Source organism: Lycorma delicatula, chromosome 1, assembly GCF_047948215.1.
Source record: "Lycorma delicatula isolate Av1 chromosome 1, ASM4794821v1, whole genome shotgun sequence".
Lineage (NCBI taxonomy): Eukaryota > Metazoa > Arthropoda > Insecta > Hemiptera > Fulgoridae > Lycorma > Lycorma delicatula.
Window position 1 is genome coordinate 293,889,917 of NC_134455.1, and position 25,758 is coordinate 293,915,674.

General features: G+C 31.7%; 1 protein-coding gene across 1 annotated transcript; it reads right to left on the reverse strand.

Moving 5' to 3' along the window:
* Positions 1–477: 477 nt before the first annotated feature.
* On the reverse strand, positions 478–24,784 carry LOC142332869 (myogenesis-regulating glycosidase-like). The gene is made up of 6 exons (XM_075379550.1): positions 24,594–24,784; positions 16,917–17,072; positions 10,347–11,392; positions 5,857–6,225; positions 4,493–4,649; positions 478–2,020 (listed from the first exon to the last, which is right to left on the reverse strand). The coding sequence occupies exons 1-6, from the start codon at positions 24,643–24,645 to the stop codon at positions 1,743–1,745; spliced, it is 2,058 nt and encodes a 685-aa protein (XP_075235665.1). The 5' UTR covers positions 24,646–24,784; the 3' UTR covers positions 478–1,742.
* Between the last annotated feature and the right edge of the window lie 974 nt (positions 24,785–25,758).

Below are 25,758 nucleotides of genomic sequence, written 5' to 3' on the forward strand. Positions count from 1 at the left end.
GCTGCCCGTTGTTATAAAAAAATATATATAACGAATAAAAAAATAATTTTTCTAGAAATATCATAAGGATAACTTAGATTTTAGGATTTTTGTATATATGTATGTTGGCCTTTTGTTTGCTTATCTCCAGAGTGGATGGACCAATTTGGAACAATGTTTTTTGTTGATGAAGCATTGACGTCATACAATTTTGATCCCAATCAATTGAGGTGGCAAGAAAATACAGTCCTTATGCATCCCATATCTCAAAATTTTATTCATAGGGTAGATAGAATAATCTTTAGCTTAGAAGCTTTCTAATGGTATTTGGTCTTATTAAATCCCCATAATGGAGAGGGTATAAAAGACTCTTATCCTTTTACATTGTTACTGGATTCTAATAGAAACAAGTAACATTCTTATACTATTTAGATGATTCCATTATATCAGAATATCACTCTAAGCAAGAAAATTATGACAACAGAAAAATACCAATAATTCTTTCATTTATAAGTTTATTTCTTTAAACACATTTACAATTTAATCACAAATTAGTTTTAAGATTTTACGATTATTATTACATAATTTATATACTATTATTGTAAAACTGAATATTAACAGAACACTATTTGTATTTAAAGATAACTGACAACATAGGATGCAAATATAAAACTACAATATGAACCCAATCATCCACACTTAATGAGGTTGCATCATTTACATTGACACAATGTATTAAACAGAGATTACTAATACAACACAATTTTCACAGATCCCCACTTTCTGTAGATAAGAGGAATGCCTTATAATCATAGATTTGCAAAATATAAAACTTTCTTGGACATAATCATTTAAAAACATAAAGTGTAGGGTGATTTGGGATAAGTTATCTTTCATCAATATGTTTATGAACTTGCCAACTGATGTTAAAAATATTTAGCAAAATAAGGTATAGTGTATATATTACAAAAAAAAAGTATATATATATATATTTTTTTTTTTATCAACATCATAAGAAAATTAAGCTTAGAAATTTTTCACAACGCTACCTGTTAGACAAAAGTAGTAGCTACAGTAGCTACTATTTTTGCCTGATTATTGTTTTTGTAGCTCTAAATTTCAGTACATCTCTTTTATTTATATAGAGTACCTATGACATACATTTACATTTATTATCTCAAATAATTTTTTTTTTTAATAATACGTTTTAATCAGTTAATCTAAAAATGTAGTTAAATTTAATCAGCTAAACAAAAATGATATGCATGTTGTATTACAGCAGTGTTAATTAATTATCAGACAATAATATTAAAAATATCTTACATCTCACATCTTACTATGTGATTTTAATATTTACTTCCGGAAAAGAAACACCATTGTAATAGATCATTACAATGGTGTTTTAATAGACCATTAATGGTCTATTACAGTCAAGTTTCTTGATCTGCAAAACCATTGTTGAAGCAGCTGAATAAATATTTTTTTTTTAAATCTTCTATAAGCACATTTAAAAGTGAGAAGTTTCATTATAGTTCTTTTTTTAATTTTAACCACACTTAATCATACTCATCAATGAAATCACCTCATATGCTCTAAAAGTGTCCTCTAGCTTCTGTTAATGTTTCATGATAATGAGTTAAAAAATATCATTGCAGATACCTTAGCATTTAGTGATTTAGGGAACTAGCTATTCCATGTATACTGGAGCAAAGAGCATGTTTTCAGTTTATTTCATTGACACAACAAATATAAAACAAAGAAAATTATATTTCAGGAATAATTTTTGAAATATCATCAAATACTTGTAAGTTATTGACACTGTCTTCATTACTGAAATAATTTGTGTTACTGTGTTTTACTCTAGTAAAGTATGGAAGCGTTGATAAATCAGCGTAATAATTTCTGAGCCAGCGTCTTCCTTTGTATATTTTGCTTGGATTATTTTCATCTCTCCAGTAACCTTTAGGCAGATAAATGTCTCTTCTAGTTGTACCTTTTGCCAGTATTGGTGCAACAAGAATATCCTCTCCCAGTAAAAACTCTGCAAGAAATATCATGTTAGTATCAGTTGGTGTACTTGTTAATTTAAATTAATGCATATATAGCATTGCAAGTATTAATCAATTTTCATTTATTTAACTGTTAATATTTTATTTATCATAAAGTATTCTTAAAAAAAAAAGAAATGCCATATTTATAAATGCTGTATACATAAATCCTATATTTAAATCTTAAGTAAATATATACAGATTGATTCCAAATTGTACAGTAATTTCTCTGGAAACGATTCTATAGCTAAAAACAAGAAAAAAGGTTTGTTCAAATAAATATGTAACATTTAGCCCTGCTTTCTGCTCTCTCTATGAATTAAACTGTACTAAAGTTTTTAGGATACAAATCGAGTGGTAAATTTAGTGCTTTCTTATAGTTTCAGATCTAAGAAGTTGAATGAATGTGGTCCAAGTCCTCCCTCAATTAGATTTTAAGGAAAATGCTGTAAAACATGAAAAACTTTTGTTTGTTTATTGTTAATTAACAAAGTTATTTTAATCCAAACTTAAAAGGGTATTTTCCGACAAAACTTTTTCGTGTTTTACCACATTTTTCTTAAACCTAAGTAAGATAGAGGACTGGGACCACTTTCATTGAATTTCTTAGATCGGAAACTATAAGGAAGGACCAAATTAACTCCTGGTTGTTTATTCCAAAATTTTAGTATGGTTTAATTCACAGAGGGAGCAGAAAGCAGAGCTAAATGCTTTGCGAGCAAACACTCACAAACAAAATGTTTTCTGCTGATCTACAACTGTAAAGTTCATATAATTATATGAACTTTTTTCTTATTTTTGGTCATAGAATCATCACCCAAGAGATTGCCATGCAATTTGGATTCACCTGTATATATTTAAATAGGTCTTGCACAAATTTGTTAATAATTTTTACAAAAAAAAAGGATGTTCACTGCTTACTTTTTTTAGTAAGCCTATCATGGGATTTTCTTTTCTTGACAATGACTCCATTTTCATTGCTGCCATTTTCAGGCGTGATTAGGTTTCACATCAGGTTGCTGACAACCTCTGGAATATGGTAACTAATATTACAAATGAATAATTTTTTTTTTTCTTTATGCCATACAGTGCTTGCATAAAAAAATAAAATTTTAATAATTTATACTGAAAAAACTACATACACACTTTCAAATATTTACATCTCAATACCTTCACATAGTCATATTTATCTTTTTTCTTTTTCCTGTTTAGCCTCCGGTAACTACCGTTTAGATAATACTTCAGAGGATGAATGTGGATGATATGTATGAGTGTGAATGAAGTGTAGTCTTGTACATTCTCAGTTTGACCATTCCTGAGATGTGTGGTTAATTGAAACCCAACCACCAAAGAACACCGGTATCCACGATCTAGTATTCAAGTCCGTGTAAAAATAGCTGGCTTTACTAGGACTTGAACGCTGGAACTCTCGACTTCCAAATCAGCTGATTTGGGAAGACGCATTCACCACTAAACCAACCCAGTGGGTTAGTCATATTTATCTTGTGATTTAAATACTGTACATTCTGTGCCACTGATTTCTTACAGTTCTTTAACTGAACCTCTTCAGAATAATAGGATTCATCTGACTGATATTTATAACATTAATTCTTTTGTAACAACACACCAAACCAAATTTATAATAAAACATTTTTAAAAACCCTATTTGATAGAGTTTTCACTTATCTTTGTGACCAACTTCACTTCGTACTTCCAACTATAATGAACAAAAACTTTAGAAATATGACTGTAACAGATATTAATTGTTTATATTACATGCATTTATTAATAGATAAGCTAAGCATGTATGTAAAAATATAACATGTGCACATCCTCTTTACATATACCTTTACACAGAGTAATCTACTCAAATATATTCAGATACACAACTCTTAATAACTTAAAGAAATTTATCATATTCTACATTATATTTAATTAACTAAAATAAGAATAATAGTTGCTTATATGTACTTTAATAATATCTACTTTCATCTTGTATAACTAGAAAACTAATATTAGATATTTAAATAATTACTTTATTATCTATCATTAAATGTAAGTATTTAAGCACTATTAATACTCATATTTAATATTCATTACTTTCAAAACAAAAAATTTAAAGTATTTTAAATTTAAATGTATTCAAGTAATTACCATGTCTGTAAAACTTTTAAATTCAATGGTAAGTTTTATTATCTCTTTTAAACAAGAGGAAAATGAAATACTGTCTCTCCTTACAGCATGATACTTTACTAGCATGAAATAAGTTTGTGATAAAGACATAATCATCCAAATTTAAACATTACTCTCATAAACTTAATACATAAATTCATAAATCATATTACAGAATCATAACAAAAAATCAAATCATATTGACTTAAAGAGGTCACCTCCATTTATATTTAATAACTTAAAAATGTAATTAAAGATGTATTTTGTAATTTTGCAATAAGTAGCTACTATACCTGAGTAAATTTTATGTGCAATAGGATTTTTTGGATCAACCCACCAAATTGGTGGATTTAGTGGTGCCCCTGTTTGTACAGTATTCTTCATTAACTGAATTATTTTACTTGAATACTTATAATGAAGTTCTGTAAATTTCTTACTGATTGCAATTGTCTGAAAAAGAAAATAATTTTTATTGTCACAGTTTGTAGCTTAATAAAAAAAAATTGAAAAATTAGATTGAAATTATCCCAATTGCCAAAGTTTATTTTATAGAATAAACATTATGTGTAGTACAAAAATCCATTTCATAAAAGAGAAAGTTATTCATTACATCCAGTTTTGAAATCATAAATGTTAATAAGTAATCAATCAATGTGTTAAGAATGAATTTACTTATTGCCAACTTGTTTTCATTTTTAATGAAGTTTATCATTAACGAAATAAAATTAAAAAAATTAATATATAAACCAACTATAAAAAACTAAAATATTGTAATTATTATACTTTTCCAGCTCTTTTATTTGAAAAAATTAAATTCATATAACATTAAAAACAAAAATTACCATCAACTAACTTATCCACGCTTATTTTAATTTTTCTCTAACTTTAAAAATTAAATTACTAGAAAGATAAAAATATGCTTTATTTAGTATATTTTTAGGCAGTTTTTAATGCCATTTTATTCTTATATTTTTTAAATTTAAATTATATATAGGTCTAGAAAAAAATACTGTCTATACTTTCAGAAGAAAAGTAAAACATGAGAAACTTTGATAAATATAAAGTAAAGAAATGCCAATAGCAAAGTTAAAAAAATATTATTAAGTGTGAGCTAAGAATGATTCAAATGTGGAAATATGTATCATTTTTTGAACTGTAAGTTTTCCAGTTAATTTCCTTGATGTTTCATGTGAGAATACTGCAGTATATATTAACTTTAGGCTTATATGTATGTCTATCATCATCTCAATGTTTTATTTCATAGAATTTTCCAACATTGTTATCAGGAAGAAACTTAGTACGGAACCATTAGAGGAACTTTCTCTACAAAATAAATAATCATCATAATTTGTGTGTCTGGTTATGAGTGAAGACTTACGTATCCTGTGCAAATATAAAAATGAGAACTTCCTCCTTTTTTTACAAAGTCAAAAAAAAATTAGAATATAAAGTTAAAGTGAGAATAATTAGATAACTTGTATGTGATAATTATCTTTCCTGCCTCTTCTATGTTTGAAAACTTGAAATGATTAAAGGTAAATTCATTTATATTTAGTTAAATATCATTTATAAATAAATTTAAAAAATTTTAGATTGTCATCTATTTGACAAAAAATAATTTATTAGTATTTAAAAATTTAATTTATACCATACCAACCTCATAGTCAAAATCCCATGGTGCAACAGAAAATTGGATACAAGGCATAAATGTATTTGTTTGCAGCCAACGAATGAACATCTCTTTATCAACAACATCAGGAGCATAAGAATTACCACCGACCATGTCTGGTAGCACCCACGGGTATCCTTGGATGTTCATAACTAGCATTGTAGTTATAACTGTCGGTAATCCATTATTTAAAGTCCATTTGCTATCCTTATCAACCATGCGTACAAACACAGGATAATGTTGAGTGTGATGTGTCACTCTTACTTCTGTTAGGGGACCAAATTGTGATACTGTATCAACATATGCTGCTGTGTAAGCTTTTGGATGATCATCCACAGAACAGTTTAAAACTGGAATCTGCAATTAATAATAACAATTAGTATTATGATACATTTATAAAATTAAAATTAAAAGTTGAAAATAAGTACATAAATTAAATAATTAAACTCATAAACAACCTATCCACAACTGGGTTCAGTAGGGGAAAGTTATTGAAATTTGAAAATAGAAAAAGAAAATTATTTAGTTTTTATTACTTAAAACCAAATATCCATAATATAGTAAAACCTGTATAATTGGACTCCTCCTAGCTCTGGATTTCTATAACAAATGAGTTTTATGATCCCTTGTCCCTTGAAGTATGAGTTTTAACGAAATACACTTCATTTAATGAAACTGTGAACAACAGGCAACAAGTGCTCAGTTACACAAGGTAAAAAACTGCACAATTTGTATTCATATGTTTTAAATTTTAGATAGAGGCACTGTAATATAATTACACTGATTATTAATATCATACATCATTAATATTCTCAATAATTAGTAGGATGAAAGCATTCTCTATCCAGCAGATAAGAAAATGTATCTAAATACTGAAAATAAACAAAAATAGGTAATGAAAAGTTATTTAGACTGTAATTTTAATGTGACCCAAGATAACAAAAAATAGAATTTCTTGAATTACAAAAATACATATATTTGTTCCGTGAATGCATAGAACAATTTTGTGAGGGTCAAAAAAAATTAATATCTTTAATAGGCTATAGGTATTTTATTTACTGATATATTTTGCTGAAGTCACAAAAATATCCACCTTTTTTGTTAAATATAAACAAAATACTGATGTAAAATGTAAAACTTCAGTTTTCAAACATATTAACTAAATAGAAATAGTTCATTTCACATTAATAAAAGTTTCATAAGCAAGTATCTTCCCAAATAATGTAAATAATGTGCTCATAAAGCTTTAATCTTATAATATTAATTATAAAGATTGTTTAAATTTTAGTGATATTTTTTCTTGCTTGTTTAAATATCATTTTAAGAATTGCTATCAAATAGTGAATAAATAGCATTGCTATATTAAATAACAAATTGTTATTTAAGGTTTATTATGGAATGATTTTTCCATTATATCAATGTAAAGAATAATTTTATGATTTCCAACAGGGAAAACAATAATTGATGGAATGTATATATATATATATATATATATATATATATATATACATATATATGTTGTAGAAATAGGATAAATTTCTATAATATATCATACATGTTTCTAAAATAGAAAACATTTTTAAAAAAGATTACAATATATTCTTTAAAGTGTAATGGTAAAGTTTTTGAAACTTATCCCATTCAAAAGTATAATAATAAGTGACTATATTCAAATTGATTTTTACAAAACTTATATATTTGTGTAGATAATGACTTAAATTATTATACAGAAATTTTTGAAAGTTAGCTTAAAACCAATTTAAAAATAACATCCTTTATCTATTACAAATGTTATTACTTTCAGTAAATATCATTAAAAATGTTTAACAGTCAATGTTGAAGTTCATAATTATAATAAAAGATTTTTTCGTCATTTTATAGGGGGATGTTGTCAAATATAGACATTTATAGATAGATGTACAGTACAAGATAGATGATAAATCACTATGTTCGTGTATTTACTGTACATATAAAATGTACATTAATGCTAATAAGCAATAAATAAATGAATGTTCATAATATGAAAAGTGATAAAACTCAGTAATTATTGATTTTTATAACATGTTACCAAACTTTAAAAGTGCTAAATTATTCTAAATTCAAAATGAACTAAAAATGTATTTAATATGGAAATAATTTTAAAGTCTTGAAGTGTTTTAAAAATAATATAAATTGATATAGTTAGGATTTTTAAGTAGTATACAGGAGATAAATAGCAATATGCCTGTGTGTAATATGTCATAGTCAGTAATTGATATTTTATGTTTAAAAAACACACATTCATTTTAGAACTACATACCATAAAATAACACCAATAAACACAGTTTTTACAACATTAAAATTTTATTATAATCCTAAAATAACTTTTCATGCTAAATTAAAAATTCTATCAGAATTTTTCCTTCACCCACAAGTTTGTGTAACATTATTGAAGTATCTGTAAAATTCTTTATGAATTTTTTGGGTGATAACCTATGTACATGAAAAATAGTTTAAACCATTTCTAACAGAGGATGGGTACAAACATAACATTATGAAGGTAATAGTTATATGTGCATGATATTCATTTACTGTAGGTTCTGTCATGCCAGCACCGAGCAGTTTTCTGAGTCATACAACTAACATACAAGTACTGTTTAAATGTTTTCTGTGTATACACTGAGGTTTCACACTGTTTCTTTCAATTCTTTCTTAAGGAATCTATAGTGAAAGTCTGAAATGTTCTCTATACTGACACTAAAGTATGTTTCTTTCATAATCATCAGGAAATGTATTCTGAAGAAAATAGTTTATTGTACTGTAACAATATTTGTGCTGTCATGGATGCACTTCATCATGAACATAACTCTACAGAATGGAGACTGTTCTTTGATTTTTGAAAACTAGTTTAAAGGCTGTCCTTTTGCACAATGGAAAAAAGTTTCTTTCCATACTGTTAGTTTATGCAACTAACATGTAAGAAACATATGACAATGTACAAATCTTGTTAAAAAAAATCCAGTACAAGAAGTACCGTTGGTCTATGTGTTTTGATTTATTAGTTATTGTGTTATTAGTGGGTTTGGAGCTTAGCTGAAGTAAATTTAGATGTTTTTGTGTGAATGGGAGAGCAGGGCCAAGACAGTTGTCTTGAATAGTAATCAATGCTTCCTGGTTACATAATTTCTACACATACTATGCACTTATGTCTTGACAGAAAAGTGTAGTGCATTCCACACTAACTAACTCTGAAATGATTCTTCTACCTCCACTTTGTATAAAATTAGGACTTTTAAAAACCTTTGGTAAAGTGTAGATAAAAATGGTGCTGAATTTTATTATATGAAAGAAAAATTTCCTTGGGTTATGCTAAAATCAAGGAAGAAATTTCTGTGGGTCCCTAAAGAAGAACTTAGATTGGATTGGGCAATTTGAAGAACTGTAAAACCCAGTCATAAAAATTAGCATGGATGTCATTTAAAAGTGCTGTGGTGAACTTTTAAGGAGATCTCCAACTACCATCATATTGTGGTTGTGTTATTACAGATCATACACACATATGAATAATAAGTCCATAAAAATTCATTTCTTAGATTCACAACTGGTTTTCTTTCTGGAAAATCTTGGTGTTGTCAGTGACAACATGGCAACAGTGACAATCGAGTGCAGGAATTTTTGCAAATTATTGTTGGATGCTAAAGAGGGATGTTCCTAATACCAAACATTGTAGGAAAACATCTATAACTACATATTAAGTAATTTGAATAGAGGTCCTGTATGCATGTAAATTCTTACATTTCTTCCACTGTTTACCTACATATTACAACAAAAAAAAACAGTGGATGATGGAGAAAACCTACTTACTTTTTCAAATTCAATGTAGAAGTTCTATTAATATCACATATGTTGCTCATTGTGCCAAAAAAAGTTTGATTTTGTTTCTCACTGTAATTTATATATTGAATTTTACATTAATATATAATTAAATTGGATTTTTGTTATCTTTATAATAATGCTATAATCATTAATTTTAATTTATAATATTTTTTTTACATGTACAAATGTAAAGATTTACGTAATTTTATGTGCAAAAAATAAAAAAGTAATTTGTGTAGGTATGAATGAACTTCTATTTGAGAAGATAATTTTTTTTTAATTACAACTTGTAAATGTTATAAATTTCATTATCTGATTGTATCAGCAATAATACTTGTTCCATTATTAAATAAACATCCATTGTATCATTAGTGCATTATTAAGGCTGTATTAGCTGTGCAACCAAATATTTAAATTGCTGTAATTGTTTTCATGTAAATGAAAAATGACAGCCAAATTGTCGATAAATAAAATAACTCTAACCAATGAAAATATGGACTTCATCATAGAAATCATTATATAATATAATAATACTATATTATATAATAGTATAATATAACATATTTTTACTTAAATATACTAACAATTATTAATAAGCTTCGCAATCATTTTATAATACTTACTTGAGGTAACCAACTTGTTTCACCAGCATCAAATTTCAATCCATCAATACCATTATCTTTCAGTGTTTTCCAGTGCATTTCCCTGAACCATTGAACAGCTTTAGGTTTTGTAAAATCAATACTACTTCCTTTGCCATCCCACCAAATCATAGTGCTATTCCCAGCTGAGTTTGCAACAAAGTATCCTTGATTCTTTAGGTGAGAATAAGTTGGGCAATCCTCGTTAACAAATGGGTGGACCCATATTGTAATTCTAAATCCAAGATTTTTAAGTTTCTTAATCAATTCTTTCAAATCAGGAAATCTTGACGTATTAAATTTTGTACTTCCATAACATGCTTCCCAGTTATCATCTATTTCTATCTGGCTGTTGCTAAAACCATGACGTACAATATCATTAGCGAACTGCAAGACAGATGTTTCATTTACAACAAATCTATAACGTACCCAAGTTGACCAGACCGGATGCTCTATCATTCTAATATCGGGTAAGCCTGATGGTTTACCGATAAAAGTGGCAATTGCATGTTCTTGAGCTTCCCTGGGATCATTAAATCCACAAAGATTATATTCTAAAACCCTTTTTTCGCGTTTTAAGTAGGGTGCAACATCATTTGCAATAAAGCAGATGGTGTCTGTTCTGTGATTATTTGAGTCAACAAATAGCGGTGTTCCTGGACTGACATATATATAAGCACCTTTTGAATTCAGCCAGTATGGTTCAGCTTTTGCAATGTTACCAAACATTTGAGTAACATATGGTACCTCTTCAAGAACCAATTTTTCAATTGGCCATACTTGGTGAATGATTTCTGGACCACCGAACCAGTTTGCTCTACCATAGGGGAAACAGTCTTCAAGTGATGAATCAAGGTAACTTTCCCAAAGCACTGTATGACACTGAGCAGTCTCTGCTTTTCTAATTTGTAATATTAATTTTGATCCCCAGTTTAATTTTATATTTTCTTTATTAATTTCAACATCAGGATCTCCAATCTCTAATGGCAAATTAACTCCTAATTCTCCGTGAAGTTTAGGTTCATGATCTGTAAAATCACATTTTAATATGTTACTTATATCTAAAAGTCAATCTCATGTACAGAGTTATCATAAAAGAATGGTGCGGTTTTGAACATGGTTTAAATTAAAACAGAATTACTTACAGTTTATGTTTTTTATTTTTCAAATTTGTCGTCTCAAACATTTTTTTATATAATTAATAAATTTCAATATGTGCGCCCTTAGTCGCTCGACAAATGACCAAACGATACTCAACTTCTCTCCAAACATTAGTTAACATTTCTTCGTTAGTGGTTGTCATTGCTTCAATAATCCTGTTTTTTAAGTGGTTTAGGTGGCGAATTTTTGTGTATAAACAACGCTTTTGATGTACCCCCACAAGAAAAAATCGCAAGGTATCAGGTCTGGACTCCTTGGAGGCCAAAGTACGGGTCCTTGCCGGCCTATCCATCGATCTCCAAATTTTTCGTTCAAAGCGTCCGTGACCAATGCATTGAAGTGCGGGGGAGCACCATCTTGTTGGAAATGAAGTTGATGAATGTTTTCGAGTTCATCCAGCTGAGGAAAGCAATAATCGGTTAACATGTCAAGATACACAACTCCATTAATTGTTTTTCAGCAAAGAAGAAAGGTTCTATTACACGATTTTTCATCGCACCACACCAAACATTAACTTTAGGCGAATCGCGTTGTTACTCAATAATTGCGTGTGGGTTTTCAGAGCCCCATATTCGTGAATTGTGTCTGTTAACACATCCATTCACATGGAATGTAGCTTCGTTTGTAAAAATTATATCGTCTAAAAATGAATCGTTTTCACTTATTCTGTCCAACATTTCAACAGCGAAATTGTAACGTTTTACACCATCATCGGGTTTCAATTCTTGCAGTACGTGGATTTTATAAGCGTGTAATTTCAGTTTTTTATGTAAAACTTTGTGAACTGTTAATTTGGAATACCTAATTCGACGCTTCGACGGGGGATGGACTTCCCAGGACTTCTAATTGGTTCAACCGTTTCGTCTGGTACACTTGGTCTGCCGGTTGATTTCTGTTTCTTAACCGATCCAGTTTCTTCGAATTGTTTGAACCAACGTGTTATGTTATTTTTGTGTGGTAGATCTCTTCCGAATTCACGTCGAACTAAAATTACGAATTTTAATTCAGCCATCAATAAAACACACTTTGCTTTGTCTTTATCCGAGAACATAATAACTCACTAAACTCACCGCAACAACAATAAAAGAACTGACGTTGTGGTTACAACAGCTGATAAACAAACTTTTGGGTTGGAGGCTTTCAGGGATACCATTATAACATCTAGAAATTTCCCTACAATCTTCCTATGAATTACTGAAACCGCACATTCTTTTATGATAACCCTGTATTGTACTGATAATATCTAATGTGTAGCAATTAAACACATTAAATATAGCTGATGTTTATGTTTTGTAGGATATTTTATAAATACAGAATAAGTTTGTTAACATACTTTCTTTACTAGTTTCATTAAGGAAGAAGAGATCATTAATCAGTAAGAACAATAAAAGTAATAATGATTGTGTTAGTAAAATATTAATTAAAGATTTTATTCAACCATGAAAATAGATATACGAAGTGATTCATCTAGTATTACCGGCGCTTTCAGAAGTCATTCTACTAGCGAAAATAATGAAAATAAAGTTCATGTAAACATGGGTCCAGAAACGCTTCGTTAACAAATTACAGCTAGCGAAATAATTTGCCCTGATTTCTGGACAGAGTGAAATAAAACTATAGTGAAATTGTAGGAACCCAAATTAAAAGGGTAAACTTGATGATATCTTATTTTTTTAGTCTGATAAATTTAATTAAACAGGTTTCAGAACCATATCTCCAATTTGTATAATATACGACGTAAAAAAAAATTGTCAAAAAACATGTAGTTTTAAGTTTGTAATAGAAAAACTTTATTAAATGACTAAAAATTGTAAAATTTATTATCCGGCTTGTAGAGAATTTAATTCTACGAAAAATAATCCAATAAAAAACAAATACAAGTTCAAGAAATTTAATTTATTATTAACACTTGCCGAATGAAAACGAAGGGATTACAAATTGCAATCATACAAAAAACAGTGTATTAAAGATAAAAATAAAATTTTAAAAAATATAATAAAATTAAAATCCAGTACTAAGTTAATTTTATTCAGAAAAAAAAAATTATGTATATTTCTCGAATTCACTATCAATTTGAAAATTTGAGAAATTGTGATTTCGTAAATTAGTAACACAAAAATCAGCTGGCCAACAATGCATTTTATATTATGTCATCAGTGTATTGCGTGGTCTGCGTTACTACTGTGAGTTGGTGTCATAATGCAGCAATGCCTTTGTTTATTACGTCTCAGGATTATGCGCCGACATGGTATTTATCTAAGTAGGGTGAGATGGAAATGCAACTTTTGTTGCAAAATATCCAAGACATTTTCCTAATCTAAGAGTTCCAAATCCTCCTAAAACAATTAGTGGTACATTTCATACGCTACGAGAAACTGGTACAGTTCCCAGGTTCGGGGTTTCCCAGTCTATGATGTGGAAGACACTTCGTAAAAAGTTGTATCCTTACCATAATCAACCGTATAAAATCTTCAACTAACCTGGTACTCCTCTCCGTTTGCACAGGTTCATTTTATTTAGTACCAAGGCTCAATTTACTCGGGGCAACATCAATATCCTTCGCATACACTTGGGAAGAATACACTTGGGTAGAAGTCAATTCATGCATGACAGTAGAAAGAAATTTCCAATACATATTTAGCATCAATGTATGGTGTGGTCTAATTCACGATAATTCGTAACTGACCATTCATTCCTCCAGGAAGTCTGAATTCCGACATTTACTTGGAACTTTTAAGAAACAGATGCGCTGCAATTAAGAACATGTTCTTAATAAGACGCTCACTGAATTATGAAGATATTCCACCAGTATCAAAATACTACATATACTTACAGCACCTTTCCACTTCTCATGTGGTGTAGCATAGTTAATTAAGCAATTTCCAGAATGATGGATTACTCCTGGCCACCAAGATTACCTGATCTAACACCTTTAGATTTCTGCGTGTGAGATTGGATGAAAAGTACTGTGTACAAGAAAAAAGTATCAAATACCATAAGAAACCGTCAAGTGTATCTCTTAATTTGGATTCCTAGAATTTCAGTATGGGTTTATTTCACTCTTTGCCCTAACTCGCTAACGGAACGTTTATGCGTATTATCCAGATCCATGTTTATATGAACTTTTTTCATTATTTTCGCTGGTAGATTTAGCTAAGAAAGCGTCGGTAACACTACGTGAATCATTTTAAATACTAACGACAGTGTAATCTTTGCCTGTACGTACATTAAAAATGTTTAAATTTGTGAATGTAATAAAGATGATTTTGACACGTTAAGAATTTTTCCTATTTTTATAATTGTTAACTCCAAAGTAGCAAGCACGACTAACTTGTGAAATAATAAAAGTACGCAAAACTTTGAGAATGATATTATCATTCATTATCGCTGATTAGCAGGTTGTATGTCAGCTTACAATTTTCCGTTGAAGGTGACATATTTTTTTCTTTTTTTAATCCTAAGAGATCCAACTCTCTTGTTAGGTTAAAAAAAGGATAAGTATATTATTAACAATTAAACAAAAGTTAAAATCAACAATGGAGAAAGTAAATCAACATTTACACTCTTAGTGCACATTATGTAAAAAATGTATGAGACCTAATAATTGAGTGCGTAAACTATCTATAACATTGTTGTCGGAAACATTTTTTTAGAGGTTTTGCCCCTTTCAATTGAAAAGTGGCTTGATAGAATTTCCTCAGTTAACAGCTTTACTTTTGCCTTGGTGAGTTATTTTTGCTTTTTTATTTATTAAAATGGATTTTTACAAAAACTTTAGAACAGTTTTTTTATTTAATTAGAAAATTAATTGTAATTTTTGCTGATCCTATTTTCTATTAAGATATTTTTTTTAATTTTCATCAAAATGTATCCTTCTAAGGGGAAATGATTTTCTCACTGTGGCTTTTTTAATATTTTGTATACATTTTTCTATATGAAATATTTGAATGTATTTTCTGTATTATCTAAAAATATATATTAAATTATCCATGTGAATATATGTGTACACAGAATATACAAGTGGAGTTTCTAAGAGTAGAAAACGGGATGAGTGGTAAAAATATTTTTTACTTATTTAGAATGTTGCTTATAGAATATTACAGTAACTTTCTAATAAAAGAAAAGTATTAAGTTATTCAACTGGGAAAAATGTTAAATTGCATTTAATTACTTCATACCATGCAAAAACTTGGAAAAAGGATTACTTCCTACCATACAAAAGGAGAAAAAGCATCTGAAGGATCAATAAGTATTTTCAGAGAGTAGTGAATTTCCATGTTACAATCAGTCCCTGTAGTGAATACAGTGAACATTGCATTTGTAAGGTTGAATATCATTTGTATTTCAGTGGTCTGGCCTGTTGATATGTAACAGTATATTTATTTAACTCAGTGAAAAAAATAACATAAAACCATTTCAGTCTTCATTTATCCTAATAATTATACTTCATTTGTTATTCTTCATAATTGTTTTACTATTTTGATATAGAGCACTTAGAACCATTTGGTTCTAAAATCTAGATCATTTACGAGTCACCAAGTAACAAGAACTTAAATTGTGGTCCGAATAAGAAAATCATTTCATGAATGTAGATGTTGCAATTTGTCTTCTTCAAAAAATCAATCCAATACATATTCATGTAAAATTAAAACTCCATTTGTGATATCTGTTTATATATATATATATATATATATATATATATAAACAGAATAATACATATATATATATATATATATATATATATATATATATAAGAATAACTCATTTTATAACTCACAGATTAATTGGTACTTTTTTGTTTCTCCCCCTAAAACGTTTGCATGTTTTAAACTTGGAAATAACTCGAAATAGCAGGGAATATTCATATTAACAATAACCATTTTGGAGAAATAACCCAATAATCTGATATAATGATTTATATTTATTTATTTTATAAATATAACCTGACCAAACTTAACCTATGCTCATTAACCTTCACTAATTAACAGTAATGTTTTGAGGATTTAAAGAATGAATTCAGTAATTATTCCAATTATTAATTATTTAAATAATCAAAACATTACTGTTAATTAGTCGAGGTTAGCGAGCTTGGGTTAAGTTTGATTAGATTATATTTATAATTTATATCTATAATTATAATCAATAATGCTTATATTTTTAATATGTAAAATATGTTAATATTAATATGAAGAATGTTTGAAATGACCGGTATAAAACAGCATGTTAGTGTGTTATCAGATTGTTGGTTTATTTCTCTAACGAAGTTATTTTTAATATCAATATGTCTTGCCATTTTGAATCATTTCCAGGTTAAAACTTGTATACCTTAGGGGGGGGGGGGTGAGAGAAACAAAACGGTACTGATTAGAAAGTGATCTTATTTTTACTAACCTGTACTCCTTGAAATTATTTGAACATCAATTTTTTCTTCAATCTTTATTTTTAAATTTTGAAATTGGTAATCAATTCTTCCCATTCCTCTGTCAACATTGCTGTCATTAAGGTCCTCAATTTCTCCATTAGATCCGTGTTGAAAGAGGAGGGCAACTGAAAAATAATACAATAAAAATGACTACATGCTTCTAATTAAAAAGTATTTACAATATTTATAGAATTCAATGGTTACATGCTTAGTATCATGCAATTTGTATCTATGTTAGTAATACAGTTGTACTAAATTCCATAACTCAGTACAAATGATAAGGTAGTCCTAGTTCATAATATTATATCACTTATGTTTATGACATGCTGATCAGAAAACAATTAGTGGTATAGCTTCTTGTAGGTGTAGTTCAAGTAACTGTTGATTATTTTGTAACGTAAAACTTTAATGCGATAAAAAATAAATTAACACAATTTTTCCTATCATAAATATAGTTTAATGAGCTTTATTATGAATATTCTAGCTCAAATACCATTTTTATACATTAAGTATTTATAAAAAGAACTAAAACAAAAGTGAAAAAGATTATTATAAACATAAAAGCATGCAACTTTTTTCAGTGCAAATTGTTATTCTAAGTATGTCAGTTTTCATGGGTTTTCTATAAATTATAATAGTGTATTTGTTATTTATGTTTTGATTTAAGCCTTCTTGCATCCTTATAAGTTAATGAGCTAGTAGATGCTGAAAAGATTTCCATTGAAAACTCACAGATAATTAGCTTTAAAAAGATTTGATTGAAAAGTTAAAAAACATTTCCTTATTTATTGCTATATATTTTCAAACTGAATTTCTTTTAGCAATATAGCCATGACATAAAAAATATCTTCAAATTTTGATTTCTACCACAAGAGCAATGTCGTTGATGAATCTTAACAATATATTTTTTTCTGAGGCTGAGGACTTTAAAGTTACCTCAAGAAGGGCAGCTTTTGATGAAACCAAGAACTTCGCGGTTATCACTACATACCGAGAGGCTCAGAAATTAGTTCAGTATATCAGGTTTGGGTGGGTTCATTTCAGAGCCCACGTTAGAGATAAAGACGACCGTTGCTTCAAATTTTGGGGCTCTGGTCACAGAGGTGCTGACTTTCGTGGGCCCAATCGGGCAAATTTGTGTTTTAACTGGCGGTAGTGGCCATAAGATCGGCACATGTAAAGAGCCAAAGACGTGCCTAGATTGCGGCAATGATGGACATCGCACCGGAGGCTTGGAGTGCGGCATCTCCAGATTATGCTCTCTAACGCAAACAGAAGCTCCCTCTCTCACGACCTTGTGGAGTAGCTGGCAAGGAGACATGATGCCGATGTTCTGATCACCACAAAGCCTAACAGGTACGACTTAGCCAGGATTGGATGGTATTCGGACGTAAGAGGCGATGTCGCCATTCAAAATGCTAGTGGAAGACTACGTGTAATTTTTTTTTTGTCTTCAGTCATTTGACTGGTTTGATGCAGCTCTCCAAGATTCCCTATCTAGTGCTAGTCGTCCTCTACATCCTACATCCCTAACAATTTGTTTTAAATATTCCAAACGTGGCCTCTCTTCTTTTAACTATATTTTTCCAAATGCTTCTTTCTTCATCTATTTGCCGCAATACCTCTTCATTTGTCACTTTATCCACCCATCTGATTTTTAACATTCTCCTATAGCACCACATTTCAAAAGCTTCTAATCTTTTCTTCTCAGATACTCCGATTGTCCAAGTTTCACTTCCATATAAAGCGACACTCCAAACATACACTTTCAAAAATCTTTTCCTGACATTTAAATTCATTTTTGATGTAAACAAATTATATTTCTTACTGAAGGCTCGTTTAGCTTGTGCTATTCGGCATTTTATATCGCTCCTGCTTCGTCCATCTTTAGTAATTTTACTTCCCAAATAACAAAATTCTTCTACCTCCATAATCTTTTCTCCTCCTATTTTCACATTCAGTGGTCCATCTTTGTTATTTCTATTACATTTCATTACTTTTGTTTTGTTCTTGTTTATTTTCATGCGATAGTTTTTGCGTAGGACTTCATCTATGCCGTTCATTGTTTCTTCTAAATCCTTTTTACTCTCGGCTAGAATTACTATATCATCAGCAAATCGTAGCATCTTTATCTTTTCACCTTGTACTGTTACTCCGAATCTAAATTGTTCTTTAACATCATTAACTGCTAGTTCCATGTAAAGATTAAAAAGTAACGGCGATAGGGAACATCCTTGTCGGACTCCCTTTCTTATTAGGGCTTCTTTCTTATGTTCTTCAATTGTTATTGTTGCTGTTTGGTTCCTGTACATGTTAGCAATTGTTCTTCTATCTCTGTATTTGAACCCTAATTTTTTTTAAATGCTGAACATTTTATTCCAGTCTACGTTATCGAAAGCCTTTTCTAGGTCTATAAACGCCAAGTATGTGGGTTTGTTTTTCTTTAATCTTCCTTCTACTATTAATCTGAGGCCTAAAATTGCTTCCCTTGTTCCTATACTTTTCCTGAAACCAAATTGGTCTTCTCCTAACACTTCTTCCACTCTCCTCTCAATTCTTCTGTATAAAATTCTAGTTAAGATTTTTGATGCATGACTAGTTAAACTAATTGTTCTGTATTCTTCACATTTATCTGCCCCTGCTTTCTTTGGTATCATAACTATAACACTTTTTTTGAAGTCTGATGGAAATTCCCCATTTTCATAAATATTACACACCAGTTTGTATAATCTATCAATCGCTTCCTCACCTGCACTGCGCAGTAATTCTACAGGTATTCCGTCTATTCCAGGAGCCTTTCTGCCATTTAAATCTTTTAATGCTCTCTTAAATTCAGATCTCAGTATTGTTTCTCCCATTTCATCCTCCTCAACTTCCTCTTCTTCCTCTATAACACCAACGTGTAAATTAGCTAGTTAGAAGTAGTGGCATCGCTGCAATTGAGCTGGCTGAGTCAGTGGTTATAGGGGCATACATTACTCCAAATTGAGACCTTATCGTATACGAGGGTTTTATAAACCACTTACAAGAGAACATTACCGGGTCTGCCAAGAATGTCATCGCGATGGGTGATTCCATCTGTAAAGATGTGGCAGCAGGCAATTCGCATACTATTAGGGAAGGAGAGCTTCTGACCGAATTGATGCATTCTACTGGTCTTTACTGTATCATACCCCAACTTTCGAGGCTAGAGGTCACGCGACTGGTTTTGACCTCATAATTTTTTATGATGCTTGGGACCTTGAAATGGGTGCTTGGGACCTTTTTGAGGATGTTGGTGGACAAAACGGCTAGCGACCATCACGATACACTCCTTGAAATCAGAGATTCCTCTTCTAGAGCTACCGTACGAGTTCCGCCCCCACGACTGACTAACATGCAGACGGACATTGTAGTCTCGGACGTCGTACGGCAAACCAGGGATGGTCTTTACTCCCGGAGTTCTGAAGGACTCCGGGAGTCCTTCAGAACGTTATCAAACAGTAGATGGCCCGACTTCCATCTAGAAATCAACGACACAGATTGGCTTAGTGGTGGACTTCCACAATTGCACAGTTGCGTTGGGACCTCCAACGTCACAGGACAACCGTGCAGAGGCTGAGGTGGGATGGCAGAGAAGGTTATGAAACAGCTGACCAACGTTTTGTGGACTGCAGGCGGAAGCTCTTTTACGAAATAAAAAATTCCAAATGCCAGAAATGACTAGTATTGTACGAGGACTTGGAAAACGATCCGTGGGGGCAGGCGTACCAGATCGTGATGAAAAGGTTTGGGAGACGCCTGCCCCTTCTTACAGATGAACAAGCCAGTAGAGAAATATCACGACTATTCCCATGTGTTGAACATAGGTCCACTGACGTCGCAGATTGGGAAAGGAGACGGTTTACTCGGGATGAAGTGACCTCTGCAGTCCACAGAATAGGGAAAAACAGGAGCCCCGGACCTGATGGGATCGCGGCCTCCGTATTGAAGGGCTTCATCCATCACATACCATCGGAGGTGGTGGATGTCATTAATCAGGGATTGGAGACTGGGACCTTCCCTAGCTGTTGGAAGGAGTCCCGGATGGTTTTTTTTCCTAAGAACAGAGAGGTAGGATTGACTACTGAGTATCGTCCGCTTTGCTTCTTAAATAATATGGGCAAGGCCGTAGAGAGGTTTTAGCTGAACGCATAGTGGGCGAACTCAACGCCGGTGCTGGCATCCACCCGAACCAGTTCGGCTTCTGGAGGGGCCGATCCACAATACCGACTATTTCGAAGGTGGTCAATTGGGCAGCTGTGACGAGACAGGGGACCTGGAGAACCAGACGGATGCCGCTGCTCATATTACTTGACGTACTTGAATGCTTTTGGTTATTAGTGCGTACCTTGGAAGGCAAGTCCTGGGGTACTTAGGTGAGAAAAAGAAACACCGAGACCTGGTCTGGGGCCCCAATATGGGACCCCGGATTAAAGGCAGGTGCTTATTAAAAGACCGAGATCCAGACACTGGGGGGTGCTGCCAGGAACGGCATAGCCGGGTCTGTCATGGCCTCCCAGAAGAGTAGAGGACTCTTCGTGACACTTCCCCTGGACCAGACAACCTTCGCTTTTGTATGCTTTCACACCTTCCTAACTGAGCACAACATCTTTTGAATATTTACAATGGTTTATTCTCCGAACAAGTCTTTCCGCCCGGCTGGTCAGAAGCATTTATTATACCAGTACTAAGCCTGGTAAAGACAAAACCGAACCCTCAAGCTACCGCCCTATTTCTTTAACAAGCGTGTTATGCAAAATAATGGAGAGAATGGTAAACCGCAGGCTTACATGGTACTTAGAGAAACATGGCTTTCTATCTTCGGTACAGTGTGGTTTCCGACAAGGACGATCTTCCATTGACCATTTAGTATCAATGGAAACAGCCATACAAAACGCCTTCCTAAACCGCCAACACCTCGTTGCTATCTTCTTCGATATAAAAAAGGCGTACGACACGGCCTGGCGACGTGGTATTCTTAACACCCTCAAGAGATGGAGAATCAAGGGCAATATACTTGCTTTTATCCGGGGATTCTTAAATCACCGAACGTTTGTGTTCGTGTAGACCATTCACTTTCAGATAGTGTCTTCTTGGGGAATGGAGTATCTCAAGGTAGTGTATTAAGTGCCACCTTATTCTCTATAGCTATAAACAGTATTACCAATTGTGTACAGGCTCCTGTCTCATGTTCTCTATTTGTTGACGATTTTGTTATTTGCACTGCGAGCCGTTCAACGCCCACTGCACTACTACAGAACACTATATTTCGCCTTGAGACTTGGTCCAGGACTACTGGTCACATTTTCATCCGACAAAACGAAATGTGTTGTCTTTTCTCGGCTACGAAACCCATCTATTCCGCAAGTTTTCCTGAACAGAGAGCTTATTGCTATCTCTCCTTACGTTAAGTTTCTAGGTTTGCTTTTTGGTAGCAGTCTTACATGGGTCAAACATATAAAGGAATTAATGACAAAATGTTCCAAACTTTTAGATATGATGCGGGTCCTTAGTAACACCAATTGGGGAGCCGATCGGTCATGTATGTTACATTTTTACTATTCCCTTGTTCATTCCCGTTTAGATTATGGTTGTGTCGCCTACACTTCAGCTCGTCAAACCGTGCTTAAAATGCTGGATGGTATACATCATGCTTTTCTTCGGCTTGCCACAGGTGCGTTTAGATCAAACCCTATCGCAAGCTTACTTGTAGACTGTGGCGAGCCATCACTTTGGGATAGACAAGACCAGCTTTTGTTATCTTATTTTGCCCGTTCAAAGGACAGCCAAATCACCCGGCTTTTGGCCTAGTTCTTAGAAATCCTAATTTAAGAAAGTACGAGGACCGTCCACGCTGTACTGCACCTGTAGTTGTCCGTACTCGACGTCTGCTGCAGCATATAAATGTTGACATTCCGTCGTTCTTTCCATCATGTCCGTGCTCATATCCTCCGTGGAGAATAAACCTTGTAAATTTTACTTTTGACCTTACGACGTACGATAAACAATCAACGCCACCTACTGTTTTCCGGTAAATGTTTCAGTGTATTCTCACCAAGACGAACCCAGATGCGGTGATATACACTGATGGATCGAAACAATACGATACCGTTGGTTGTGCTTTTGTTGTCAATGAAAGAACTTATATGGTTGGCCTACCCGGTATTACGAGTGTGTTTACCGCTGAACTACTCGCTATAAATAAGGCTCTTAATATCACTAACCCTAATTATAGAAACATTCTTATTTGCAGTGACTCGTGTAGTGCTCTCCAGGCGTTAGAAAACTTTTATTCCAAACATCCTTCGTCATTGACATTTAAGATGCAATCGCTGAGTTAGATAATCGCAACACAGAGGTAAGTTTTTGCTGGATCCCTAGCCACGTAGGGATTCTAGGTAACGAAAGAGCAGATTATGCTGCCAAAGAAGCGTGTATTCAACCTCCTTTCATCACCCGAGTTACTACCTTTGATTTTATTAATCGTGTAAAACAATTACTTAGAGCAAGGTGGCAAAGTGACTGGGCGAATACCATCGATAATAAACACTGACGGATTAAAGATTCAGTGTTGCCATGGGACTCCTCTTGCAGAAAAACTCGTCGTGAGGAAGTAGTTCTCTGCCGATTACGGATAGGACATACGAGGATCACATACAAGTACATAATGTCAGGAGGACACGCACCCCTATGCAGTCGATGCAACTGCCGCATGACTGTGCACCACATTCTCATAGACGGCATATGTTATGCGGCCATGCGTCGTAAATTTAATCTACCCAGAAACATCCGTGGTATCTTGTACAATACTAACGAAATTTTGAATCGGATGTTTCTGTTTTTGCGTAGTACTAGGTTACTGCAAAAAATTTAATATTATCATATATATTTTTATGCTAGAAGAGTTTTTGATCATTTTTTTCCTTTACTTTCAATTTTGATATTTTTGGTTCTGTCTTTAATTTTATTATCCGAGAAGGGAGCCTTTTGCACAACCTATCGAAATTAGGTAAGTTTTATATAGTTTCTTTTTTCTATTATTTTAGCTTTTATATTTTAAAGACTCCGTCTGCGATATTAGTTTTGAATTTTATTTCACTTTTTTTACCTTTGTTTTAATAAATTGTTATTATATATTTATATTAATTTTAAACCTTATAATTTGTATTATTTTAGAGTTATTTTACCTTTTTATTAAAGAAAATTCCGGCCGATGATAACGCACAGGCGTTTTTTGCCCCCCACCCAAAAAAAAATAATTATTAATGTAATATTAATATTGTAATTTAAATCAACGAATTAAATGCTTTACTTTCTGATTATTTTCGTATTTACGCATTTTTTATCATATCTGTTGCACTTTAAAATACCGGTATATACTCTATTTTTTTTTTAGATTTTCGGTCCAGAAAATCGTGGTGCGGGGCTTATTTGGAGGCGGCGGGTACTCGAATAAATACGGTATTCTACAGTGTTCGTTAGCAAGTAAAATTATATAATAATCAGTTGTTTCTATTCTAATCTAATCTTTTTACTTTGTCGACCTGTACAAAATATCTTTTCTTAGGTAATATGTATATGACAGGATAAAAAAAAAATAATAAAAATTTTAATTCTTTACTTACCGGCTAACAAAAAAAAATTCCTTTTCAACAAATTATGGAAATTATTATGCATTTATGGTATTGAATTAAAAACTATTTTATAATTATATTTTTTTAATTAATTTTTTTATTGAAAGCACTCATGAAATATAAGTTGTCATGTAAAGGAGAAGTTTTGCATTCCACGATAGATATAACTTTAGAATGTCGTCATATTAATTAACACTTGTATACTCAAATATTTAATGATCTAATAAACATAAAATATTTTCTTTGTTTTAACGAAAGCTAGAATGCGGAAACACTTGTACAAAGCAAATAAAACTACATCTCTTTTTTTATGTATTATCATTGAAAAATAATAAATAATTAATTAATATGACTGAAAGTTTTACATTTAATTACTGTATAATAACAAATTGGACTTTGATTTCTACGTAACCAAAAAACCTTTTATGTAAATATACAATTAAATATAATAAATTATTAAAAGAGATATGTAATGTAAGTAATGTCTAATGTTTCTCTATTTTAATTACGATCTCACCATATATGATAGAAAATTAACATTTCCTCTCGTCTTTCAACATTTATTTTACCATTTTCTATCAGAGACAAACCCAAACGCATTAATATACACAGTTGGATCGAAGCAAAATGATACCGTAGGATGCGCTTTTGTTGTAAATGACAGAACTTATGTGTTTGGTCTACCTGGTATTACAAATGTCTAAATACTGAACTTTGCGCCATCAAAATGGCCTTGAACATCATTAGATAAAAATATCGTCACATCCTTATCTGAAGCGAATCAGCTCTCCAAGCTGTAGAGGATTTGTATTCCAGACATCTTATTGTCACTGAAATACATAATACAATCGCTGAATTAAATCGTCAACAGGTGAATCTCTACTGGATCTCTAGCCATGTAGGAATCTTGGGTAACGAACGTGCAGACTCCGCTGCTAAAGATGTATATAGCCAACCATGTTCACTCCACTCAAGTTACAACTATCGGTTTCATCAATTCCATTAAACATATACTTCGTAGAAGGTAGCAAGACGACTGGATTGCTACAGCAGATAATAAACTCCGACACGTAAAAGATATGGTGTTACCACGGGACCTTTCATGCAGGAAACTTCTCCGAAAGGAAGTGGTCCTATGTTGATTGCGATAGGGCAT